At 38.4% G+C, this 12,631-nt stretch overlaps 1 protein-coding gene across 1 annotated transcript in view; it reads right to left on the bottom strand.

Annotated features, from left to right (window-relative positions):
• Window positions 1–1,948: 1,948 nt before the first annotated feature.
• The window catches only part of LOC140845312 (uncharacterized), a 53,742-nt gene continuing 43,059 nt past the window's right edge, over window positions 1,949–12,631 (bottom strand). The window contains exons 4-5 of the mRNA XM_073219291.1: window positions 3,887–4,002; window positions 1,949–2,589 (exon numbers count right to left, since the gene is read on the bottom strand). Coding sequence (XP_073075392.1) covers window positions 2,473–2,589; window positions 3,887–4,002 — 233 coding nt within the window. The 3' untranslated portion in view covers window positions 1,949–2,472. The remainder of the gene's footprint in view (window positions 2,590–3,886; window positions 4,003–12,631) is intronic.

Below are 12,631 nucleotides of genomic sequence, written 5' to 3'. Positions count from 1 at the left end.
TCATCATCATCATCAAATTAAAAAACAGGTGAAGGACCTGAATAGATATTTTTCCAAAAGGGTATACAAATGGCCAACAGGTACATGAAAAGGCGTTCGACATCACTAATCATTAGGAAAATGCAAATTCAAAACCACAAGGAGTTATCACTCACCACAAGGAGATACTCTGATGCTAGCCTGTTAGAACAGCTATCATCAAAAGGACAAGAAATGCTGGCAAGGATGTGGAGAGAAGGGACCCCTGGCGCACTGCTGGTAGGATTATAAATCGGTTACAGCCACTATGGAAAAGAGTATGGAGCTTCTTCAAAACATTTAGAGAAGAACTGGTTTTGATCTGCAATTCAATATGATCCAGCTATTCTACTTCTGGGAATATATCCTAGGGAAACAAATACACTATGTTGAAGGGATATCTGTGCCCCCATGTTCATAGCAGCATTATCTACAACTGCCAAGATGTGGAAGCAACCTAAGTGTCTGCTGACAAGGGAACAGATACAGATGTGGTATGTACATGTGTGTAACACACACACACACACATACACACAATGGATTATTATTCAGCCATAAATAAAGAGGAAATCTTGTCATTTGAAGGACATTATGCTAAGTGAAATAAGTCAGATAAAGAAAAATACTATGTGATTTCACTTACGTGTAAAATTTAAAACAAAACAAAAAACCGAGAAGAGATACCAAATTTATGGTTACCAGAGGCAGGGGATAGGGAAATTGGATGAAGGTGGTCAAAAGGTACAAACTTCCAGTAATAAGTACTAGGGACATAACGTACATGATAGTTACAGTTCACACTGCTTTGTGTGGTGGATATGAGAGTTCTTAAGAGTAAATTCTAAGAGTAAGTTCTTAAGAGTAAATCCTCATCACAAAGAAAAAAATATATATTTTTGATGTGTATGAGATAATGGATATTAACTTACTGTAGGATTCAGTTCATGATATATATGTCAAGTTGTTATGCTGCACACTTTAAATTTATACAGTGCTATATGTCAAATATATCTCCATAAAACTGGAAGTTAAAAAAAAATTCTGGAGATATGTATAGACCATAAAAAGTAGACATACCTGGAAGTGAGGTAGCTCCAGATCTTTTTTTATAGGAAAGCTAGTTTTGTGCTTTAAGACACTAAAGCTCCTTCTTACTAGCAAAACTCTGATATAAAGCAAAACACATTGTGTTTCCTCTGTCCTCAATTACTGTGGGGAGCCTCAGTTTTACATCTTCTCATGCCATGTTTTGGAGCACAGATGTAAGAAAGAGGCAAGCAATGACACTATAATTAATATAAATGAATGAAAAGTAAGTAAAAAGGATACATAACCAAAACAGCAAAAACGCTCCTTGTCATGTGCACAAAGTACTTGCTGCTTTGGGTTACTGTCACACCTTTTTGAAAACACCAAACCTTGTTTCTGTAATCTACTACAATTCCGATTTACCACATGAGGACTATAAGGATCAATAGTCCTGAAACCCAAAGAAACCCCCCCACACCAACAAGCACAGACAAGGAAAATGGGTAGTCTGCTATAAAAGGCTAGAAGGACCACAGAGATTTCCTTCCTGCAAGTCACCATGACTCTTAAAACCCACATATTTAATAATGGCTGTCATTATATGACAGCTCATGATGGGAAACAGGAGTCTCCACCAGCAAAAGCTCAGGGTCAGGCCCTGGGAGGGCTGGGGGATGGATGAGCTGATGTTCAGGCAGGCAAGAACACTCCACCCATGCTTGCTGGAGATGGCATGCAACAGTAACTCGCAAAAATCCAAGAGGCTAAATATAGATACATCCTTCGGAAAAGATAATATTAATAAGAACCGCATGTAGTGTTATCTTAAACGCCTCAATTGCTAACAGGAGGTGCATCCATGTTCCAATTGTGAAATCACATGCTCAGCAACATGGCCCAGATCAGTCTTCAGCAACATCCCAAACATACACCTTGTGGGATTAAGGACTGGAGCTGCCGACCTCCACGGTCCAGAACGGAAGGAAGCAGACAAACTGAATTCACTATTGTCTAAGAGCTCCTTCTACAATGACTTTTATTATAAATGTGTTCTTTCAGAATAAACAAATACTGCATCCAAGACTATCTGAAAACTTGCTCTAAAGTAATAAAAGAGGAAAAATGGAACCAGGAACCACTTAGAAGTAGAGACAAACAGCAAAGACACCTGCATGCCATGCTAAGAGCCTTTCCTCCAGGCCAAAGTAACAGAAAGTTAACAGAGAATATTTATGTATCTCATTGGCCTATTGAGCTAAAATAAGCTTTGAGTTTGGTAATCTGCATGTGTTCTGTCAACTGAGCTGCCCCTCTCCTCAGTCCTGAGAAGCTGACTGGGAAGACAGTCAGTCTTCAGAGCCCAGCATCAATGAGAAAGATCTTGACTTTGTTATTTGTGATTCTTTGCTCACGGACAACTACTCCCTATTTGCCAGGAGCAATGTCAGAGTAGTCCTTCAGCACGCCAGCCACGTGTTCATTATGGGTCTTAAACCGTCGCTTTTTCTGTGAAGTAGGCTTTTTCCTTCTCTGAATAGGAGGCTACAGGAAAAGGTAAAAACAGAAACAACAACTTCTCAGACAGGTAATGCAGTGAGGATTTACTAAAGACACCCAGAAACCTGCAGCAAGAGACACAGGGGTTTGGGCCCTTTTTCTGCTTTGTAGCCCAGCCTCACACACCAGGACCCACTGCACACTCCCCGGACACGAAGGACCCAGTGCTTTCTGTTATGATGAAGTCATACCCCCACACCCAGAATAAATGGGCTGGCACAAAAACTACCACAACTATTCTAGGCACTAAGTGGATAAAAAGAGAGGCAGAAAAGCTCTTTGTTTTTCATCTCTATTATCAAGTCTAAGAATATATCCACCATTACCAATAAAAAAAGATCTGAAATAAATACGGCAAAATATAGAGAGAAGGCAAAACTGGGAAACACATGGGCACGTGAAGATTTATTAAATATTACTCTCTGTTCTTTTCTGTATACTACAAGTATTAATACCACATAATTTAAAAAATCAACAGACTAAGCAATAATAGGAAGCCATGAAGTGCTCATGAAGTGCTGTAATTATACTACTTCATGAAGATAACTGCAAGCAATCTCCCCTTTTAAGGAGTCCTAAAAGCGCACTGAATAAAACATTTACACACACGCAATCGTAAAGAAAGCAAGCTACAAAACTTGACGGTGGACAAGGGGAAGGCGGGAGAGAGGAAGGACAGCCTCAGTCTGGGGTGTGGTAAATGGTTCCTCATCCTGGCTTTGTCCTTGGACTACACAGATAGTTGATTAGCTGATACAAGGCAATTCACAAGCCTTCATTCAATTACAAATCCCTCCTCTGAGCTCGCTCTGAGCTATAGACAATAATATCTGGGTCCCAAGAAATCTCAAAATCAACAAGGACAATTCACTGTCATCAGGCCTAAGGCAGAGCCAGGCACCAAGACCACAGGGCTCCTGGAGGAAGAAGGGGGAACAATTAGGGCCCCACAGGCCAAGATGGAGGAGGCTCCTATTAGAAGCAGAGAGGGCACATGGGGCCACCAGGAGAAATTCCATATGGCTGGAGCTTCAGAGAAGGCACTGCCAGCACAGAGGCTGGAAAGCTCTCCCCTGCCTGGGAGCAGCGCCTGAGGGCAAAGAGAGCCTCTGGCCCTCAGCAGAGGAGACAATACCTGGCTTGCACCTAACCCAGATCACTGGATCAGGACACTGAGAAAACACTGGAAAAACTGACACCTGCTATCCAATGCACAGAACAGAAAGCAGGCGAACAGTTCAAAGAACAGAGGGTTACAGGTTTTTTTCTAGAGATTACATACCACTTTCTTTGGTCCAGATTCCTGCATGGAAGAAATACCCTGTCGCTTCAGATATTCTTCAATTATCTCCTCATCCATTGAATCCACGACGACACTCCTCCACAGTTTCTGAAACTCTGTGCCAACAAGATAGTAGTTATTCTACCAGATAGGTTTACAAACTGTAGCATCTCAGTGATGGAAATCCAGGCTTCAGTCTCATCTCTGGTCTAAATGAGCACATCTGAGATTTCATTATACAAACAAAGGGAGCCAAAGACAGGAACGGTCAAATCCTGGGCAGTGAGTAACAGAAGGGCCTGGGGATGCAGAGTGCATCGCTGAGGACCAGACCTGTGCTCCAGTTCCAGAGTACAGTAAGGGAAGAGGGTTGTGACTGGGCCTCCCTGGTTTTCTGGGGGGAAGAAAGACAGCTGACACTCCTTTTATTCCCAAAAGTTCTCTCCACTGAAATAATCCAAAATTCCTATTCCTTCCTTGAACTTGGAATATTCTATCAGTAAAATGAAACAGGTAGGGAGATGGGGAACCAAAGTTTTATTATGGGAGTAAGAAGCTGTAACAGTTTATGTGCCAAAGAGACTTTTGAAATCAAATAACCTGGAGATAGGTGACTAAGGACATAAAAGCTAGGGAGAGAATACTGAGAAACAGTCTCACACCTCCTAGAACACAAAGGAGAAGGGCCTTTTCATCCAGTCTACATCTTGTCCTCAGAGATCCGTGGCCCCTCTGCCATATCACTATTTTTGCAATCAAGAGAGATCACAATTGGGATATGTCCAAAATGACCTTGTTTGCATCTTAAATTCTGTCCCTTAAAGACAGGTTCAAATAACCTGGTTTCACTTCACTATCAACATCTACTTTTCAACATAAGAACACTTCTTGTGATAGCAAATGGTTAGACATATGCACCCTGGAACACACAAGGGAAAACTCCCTGAGCGCTCTGAAGCTGTTTGTCTAGGCCTCCTGTTCACAATAAGCCTCACCAACGTGAGCATGCACAGGATCTCCAGACGCCCAGTCGGCGCAGAGCTGGCACTGCCCCCTCCTTCCAGACCAGGCCACTGTCACGTGAGTTGTCAGCAACAGTCCATTCACAAGCTATACATGAAGTAAAAGGTTATACTGTCCCGTTCCCTCTTTTCTTCCTTCTGACTTATTTCAATACATACTGCAAAAAGCAGCTGATGTCCAGTTGGGAGTTGAGACTCTCGTGATAATTAGGAAATCTGTTTTCTGCCACACACTGAAAAGCTTTCTGTTGATGGTGAGCAAATGCAAAAGATGACAATCTTCTATTAAGAATTCAACCTGGGCACAAAGTTATTCAAAACCAAAACATTTCGAAATAAAAGTTTTTGAATTTCCATAGATATATTACGAGCTCTTTCTCCTATATGCTCAGTGAACTTTCATTTGTATACATTTAAACAAATTACCTAACAGATGACGACTGTTTGTGTGGATGTTTCGGCCTCCTGGGTGGCTATAAGCACCCTGAGGACAAGGAATTCCATTTCCTCAGGCTGCCCACTCTGTCACCACAGAACCTAGGCACCCCTCAGCAATCTGGGTAACTGGATGTATGACATACCATTGTCAACTACTCTCTAGGCACCCCAGAGTATCTGTTCTCTTTTTATGTGTTTTTTTAAAAATACAGTTGATACACAATATATTAACTTCCAGCATATAACACTGTGATTCAATAATTGTTTACATTATGAAATGCTCACCACAGTGAGGGTACTTATCATCTATCATACAATTTTTAACTGTTACTTTAAAATAATTTTAATTAACAGAAAAGTTGTGAAATCACACACCTTACCCAGCTCCCCCATTGTTAAAACTTTATATAATATGAGTGAAATTATTAAAACTAATTAACATTGACACAAGCCTATTAACTGACCTACAGACCTCACTTGAATTTCACTGGTTTCGCCACCAACGTCCTCCTCCTGGCCCAGGACCCCACACTGTATTTGGTCATCGTGTCTCCGTGGTCCCCACCAACCTCTAAATGCACTCAGTCTTTGGTCTCTCATGACCATGACACTTCCAAAGAGTTTTGGTCAGTTATTTTACAGAATGGCCCTCTGTTTGGGGTTGTTTGATATTTCCTCATGATTAAATTGCAGTTGGGAATTTGGGGCAAGAGCATCACAGGAAATCTGTGTCTGTCCCTAACATGACACAGAAATGATGTCATGTCTTCTCAGTGCATAGGCTCAAGGGTACATGATGCTCCTATGTCTTATTACTGGGGCTGTTCACATTGATCATTGGCTAAGCTGCCATCTGCTGGAGCTCTCTACCATGAAGCTATTGTTTTTTTCCTTTGTAATTAATAAGTATTTTATTGGGTGACCTGAGACTAAGCAAACACCTTGCTTCTCATGCTGTCGCTTACTGACTTAGCATCCACTGACAGCTCTTACCTGTAACAATTATTACTTGTGCATCTGCCTAATGGCAAATTCTTTTCCATCATTCCTTCCATAAGTGTAAATTAGAATTCTACTATAAGAGCTGTTCTTTCCCTAATCTATTTATTCCATTTTTTAGTTATAATTTCATATGGACTCATGGATGCTGATTTTTTTTCACAGATTATAATCCATTACTACCATTATTTTGTCTTTCAAACATCCTGACTTGGGTCACTGAGAGCCCCTACAGACTGTTCCTGTGTCTTTCTGACTTGTTTCCCTTTTCATTGTTTGTTTCTTGATTTTGTTTTGAGCAGTCTCTTCTTTCCTGGCACCAAAAGATGTTCCAGGCTCATCATGTTATTTCCTCAAATCTGGAATCAACCATTTTGTCAAGGATTCTCAAGTCCTACTAAAGGAGAAGGGTATTTAGAAGCCAAGATCTGGGCATTCTGTTTTCTTTCTTTAAAAACAGCAAAAAAAGATTAGGAGATATCAAATATGAAGGCAGATGATTCATTTTAGCAGAAGATCACCAAGCATCCTGGAAGTCAGGCATGCTCTAAACTGTAAGGGTAAATAAAACAGGAACTGGTTTAGAAATCTACTGTCTTTTAACAGAAAAGAAGAAAACAAACTAGAATTTATAAACTCAGATATGACTCTTTCAATTGAAGAGACCCCTGTACCACTTGAGCTAAGAATGAAAACTGTGTAACAGAAACTGTGGAACTGTATGCCAGGGAAGGAAAACCAGTAAGGAGACTCACTAATGAGGTTTTGCTTAACTTCCCAAATAAGTCATTTAACTTTTTGGGCATGACCAGACCTTCGCTGTGAAATTAAAAATTAGCAGAACAAAGTTAAGTACAGACAATGTTAAGCCAGACAACCTGGGTGTGAGCCCAGTCACCCCAGTTACGATGTAACATGGGGCAAGTTACTCAGCCTTTCTGCCTCAGCTTCCTGACCTATAAAATGGGGATAATAATAATACCTGTCTTGGGGTTGTCGGGGTTAAAAGAGTTAACACACATAAAGCACTGAGAATAACGCCAGCCAGGAAAAAAGCACTATTTATATCTGTTAGAGTTATAGCCATCGCCCAGCATCTATCATCTCTTATTTCTAGGTGCTAATAATGCCTTTAATAAAGGTAGTATAATACACTTAAGAAAAGGATTGGCTGATATAGTCATTTCATTCATGTAATGTAGAAAAACTGAAATTCTAAAAATTTCTTTAAAAACAGAAAGTGTATATATAGTAAGTGCAACATGAAAGTCTGCAAAAAAATACACACCAATACATATTCCCAGAGAGAAAGGAACAGGTTTGCCTGAAAAATTTTCATTTTTATTCTACAATACACAATTCTAAACACAATCACAGAGGCAGTAATACCTACTAGAATAAAGACAGCAATAGCCAGGAAAGCTAATATGTTTATTAACATACTACCAAAAAAACTATATAGCAATATAAATTTTCTTGGCATAACAGAATTAAACGAATTGAATTGAAAACAAAATTCAACTATTTCCTTTTACTAAAAGAAACGTCACTTGGGCTGTTCTCAGAGGGAAATCCCAGAATAAACACTCTTCAATATCTTTGTTTTTTTTCAATAAAACATTTCTACTTTTATCCCTACTTTTCCTTAGCTCAACGTTCTTGCAGTATTTAAGTATTACATCTACTGTGTAAATGCATTACAGGTGCATAAATACTTAAGATGAACACTGGAGGGCAGGGCCTATTTTTAGAGGCAGGATCTTACAGGGTCCCCAATTTAACTGCTTTTTAATGTATGCTAGGATGGAAAAATCAGTTGACAGAGGTATAAAGACAGATAACCTGTTTTTCTTTAATTTTATAAAGTCATTGCAAGAAAATACAAATTAAAATCAAGATGATCCTTATTTTCTATGAGACTGGAAAAGTCAACTAAAAACATCCAGTACTGGTGAAGATAAAGAAATGGACCTTCTCATGTACTGCTGTGAGGAGGTAAACTGGTTCCCCAAACTGCTGCAAACTTTACAGTGGGCATTACACAAGGGGTTGAAAATTGTTTAACTATGGCCTATCTTCTGACCCAGCAATTCTACTTAGAGAACACTACAGTGAGGACATAATCAGGCAAGTCCATATATATTTATACACAATATAATAGCATATAGCACTCAGTCAATAACCAGCTAGCTGAGTAAATGTGAATAGGTAGCCAGATAAGAAAGATTAAATTAAAACACTTAGTATTTTACTACTACTTTATATTTTTCAATGCTACTAATAATAGCTATCATTACTGTTATAATTACTCTTACTATGTACGAGGCTGTGTTTCAAGCTCTGAGCACTTTTATTTATATTAACTCATAAACCTCATAAAGAAAATGAGGCACAGATACCATTATTCCTATATATAGCAAAGGAATCTCGGAGAGGGGTTAAGCATCTTGCCTAAACTAGTAAGGAACGGAGAGAAGATATAAACCTATCGCCTGCCCACGCACACCATCCTCTTGACCAGTGCATTTATACTGCCTCTAAATGAGTAAGATCCTGATCTAAGGAAATAAATGTCTTTGTGAAATAAGACACATGCCTCAGTCTAACTACTCTTCGCTTACCTATTTGATTTTTTAAATGACTATAAAATTAACTCTCCTTATATGAGCTATATGTCAGTTTAGGGCATTCGCTTCTATGACAGAGGGAACGAAGGGTGACTTCACTGACTGAAAGCTTCATCACTCAAGATTTCCTCTCTGGCTAACACTGCCACCTAGTGAGCTAAAACAAAAATCTTCAAAACAGTTGAGAGCAATTTGAGGAGCAAGATGCGGAAAAAAAAAACAGACAGGAAGACAAATGTTAAGATGTGCATCACTTTTCAACGGGTCGTCTCTGGAAACACAGTTTACATCACTAACAAAATTTCATTTTTTTAAATTAGTGCTTTATGTCATATTGACAGTTCCAACTGAAAGAACAGTGTCACACCCCTGAGGTCCCTGTGGGTGACTGTCCCCACCACATGTCCCTACAGTACTGTTTGAACACAATGACAGGTGACACGCTGTACCTCATACGTCACCACGTCAGTCCCCCTCAGCCTGCAAGATCAAGGGCAGAAACCTTCCTCACTGTGCTGTCCTGTTATCACTGAATGTGCTGAATGAAAGGACACACGGAAAGAAGCTTGAAGACCACACACTTTTTTTCTGTTTTACAAGCATAAGCTGTACCTTTAATATAACACCAACATGAACAAATCTGCTTCCCTGGGAATGCTTGGTAATGTCTGGATACATTTTTGGTTGTCACCCTGGTGGGGGAAGATACACTGCTGGCATCTAAAGAAGCCAGGGATGCTGCTAACCATCTACAACACACAGTGACAATCCCGACACCAAAAAAAAATTGTCCAACTCTAAATGTCAATGCTCCCAAGGCTGAAAACCCCTTCTTCCTCCAGCCATTTTTCCTAGAAAGTACACAGATGAATGAAAAATGCCTGTTTATGATAATAAACTGAGCCTAGAACTCAACTGTTTCATATATTTAGCAAAGTATTTTTTACAATCTGGTTTACAATACACTTGAGTTTCTAGGAACACACAATGCATAATGTATATAAAACGGAGTAGGATCACCCTTTAAATTAGTAGTTCATGCAATACTGATAATTTCAACTCTAAGAACAGTGTCTTACCCCTGAGATTCCTGTGGGGTAAAACTGTACTTTACGTTTCTCAGAACTTTACCAAGGCCTCTTCACCACTTATGGAAAACAACAACTCTAGCATACAGCTGCCAGTGCATCACAGCTGATAGATACATCACGTTCCTGGTAACTGCATGTAAATACCTCTTTTATTTACAGTATAAATGTGTCTGAACAAGTATAAACATTAAAATACATTTTTTAAATATAAATTAATTTCCTTTTATTCCTCCTTTATATTATAGTTAGGATGTTATACTGATTTTTTAAGAGATTATGTATAAAGGTAGGTGTATTATCTACAAAGATGTTACAAAATATTTCTTATTAAAAGGGTCCACTGAATCTAATTAAAAGAGTAAATCTATAGAAAACATCAAACTCTTCCCCAGGCCTTTGCCTTTGCAATTCTCTGCCGCCTCAGCTCTCGCCATGGCCTCACACACAGGGCGGCTCTCCTGGCCCTCTGCAAGGCTGCCTCCGTCTCAGCCCCCATCTTCCTCCACAGAGTTCTTCTCTCAACTCCACTCCTCCAATTGCCTTACTACTATACTCCATACCTCACGTCTTTCTTTCCTAGCATTTGATACAATCTGTAATCACTTTTATTTTGTATATTGACTATTTTGTCCTTTAGAAAGTCAGCATCATGAAAGCAGAGACTACTCTACCAGGGAGGCAGAAACTCTCTTGCTACTATATCCATTACATATAGCAAAATGATTGGGGCATGTAACAGGTGATCAATAAATATTTGTCAAATAAATGATTCAAGAATAACAGTAATAGACTGGAACAAAAATCTGAGAAAGTATCGACTAAGAAGTAAAAAAGAAGATGAAGTTGATAAATTGATACCTATGAGTTCAAGCAAATTCCCCAAAGATATAAGGACAACAACTTTTTGTATATAGGAGAACCTCTCCCCCCAAAAAACTACACAATTTCCCAATTATGGGGAGAATATTTAATAAAGTAAATACAAAATGATACTCAGCACTGGTTTAAAAGTTAAAACCAATCATATGCCACCTACAAAGGAAATACATAAAACAAAAGATGACAGTTATAAAGCAAAAGAATGGGCAAAAATGTATCAGTCAGATAAAATTAAAAAGGAAAGGGGTTAAGATGCTAATATGAGATAAAGCTAGACTTCAAGTAAAAAGCACATTAACTATAACCAAGAGGGGTAACTTTATAATGATTACGGGTACAGTCTTTAAACTATTACTATTAAGATATAAACTATTACTATAAACCACAAACTCTGCAGGAAAATATATAAAGCAGTATCTACAGGAAGTAGTAACAAAACTAACAAAAGTATGGAAAAGCAATAGGAGATTTTAATATTTGCTCAGTCACTGCTCATAAGAAGTCAAAACTAGTATGTAAAGGGTGATTTGATCAATTTTCTTTTAAAACAAAACACAACAAAAGTAAAATAAACCAATAGCATAACAAAAAAATAAGGGATAAATCCCAGATATAAAAAGTTAGCAACAATAAGGGAGGATAATGGAGAAAAACTTAAACGAGTTCTAGGGTAGGGCCATATTCTGCAAAATTATATACTAATAAATTTGACAGTTAAAAAAAATGACGGTTTTGTGAAAACACACATTAGTAAAACTGACTCACAAGATAGAAAACTTAAGGGACATAACCAAAGGAGACATTAAGAGTATTGTCAAAAGCAATACACATACAGGTACATGCTTTCAAATCTTCAAGAAATCTAATAGTCTCATGAAAAAGGACAGAAAAAGGAGGGAAAGGGGGGGGGGCAGGTAGGGAAGGAAGGAAGGAAAACTGTAATTACCTTTTTATGAATCTACCGATACCAATCAATGAGAACACACACACAAAAAAAGGCAACTGAGCATACAAAAGCAAAAATCCTTAAATACATTAGCAAAAAGAACCCAGAAGTACATAAAACCAAAGAAGGGTTATTCAAGTAATTCTAGGAGTGTAAGGATGGTTTGATATTAGGAAATCTAGTAATCTATTTCATCACATATTAAATAAATCAGCAACAACAAATATCTTGAAAGATGCAAAAATAATTTATCAATTTATCTTCCCAGTATCTCCCTGATTTACATGGGTGCTTCATTAACATAAAAGAAATCCAATGTGTAGTATGTGTAAGGATTTTTCCTACAGCACTTAAAACCCCATTCATCAGGTACATCTCTGAAATGGAGTATTAACTAGAAACGTAGCATTATAGAATCTACAGAACTTAATTCTAGAGTGTGAGATTTTACTAGCAAGCATATATGGTCACTTTCATAATCTAGGGGAGAAAAGTGAAAAATACTCATTTTGTCCTTACCCAAGTAATATGCAGATGGGAAGAGCATAAGTCAACAAAGGGCATATAAATGACAAGTGAAAATGGGATATTTTCATTTTAATATATGTACAAGATACGCAAACAGGAAAAGGCTGAGTGGTTAAAACAATAGTATCCACGTAAAGAACACAAAAGGGACAGAAAATAACAATGGCATAGTATAAAGATTAATGTGAGGATTAATGTTAAATGGAAATTCTAAC

Source organism: Manis javanica, chromosome 12, assembly GCF_040802235.1.
Source record: "Manis javanica isolate MJ-LG chromosome 12, MJ_LKY, whole genome shotgun sequence".
Classification (NCBI taxonomy): Eukaryota; Metazoa; Chordata; class Mammalia; order Pholidota; family Manidae; genus Manis; species Manis javanica.
The sequence above is the reverse complement of the archived record's forward strand: the minus strand, read 5'-3'. Positions and strand labels throughout refer to the sequence as shown.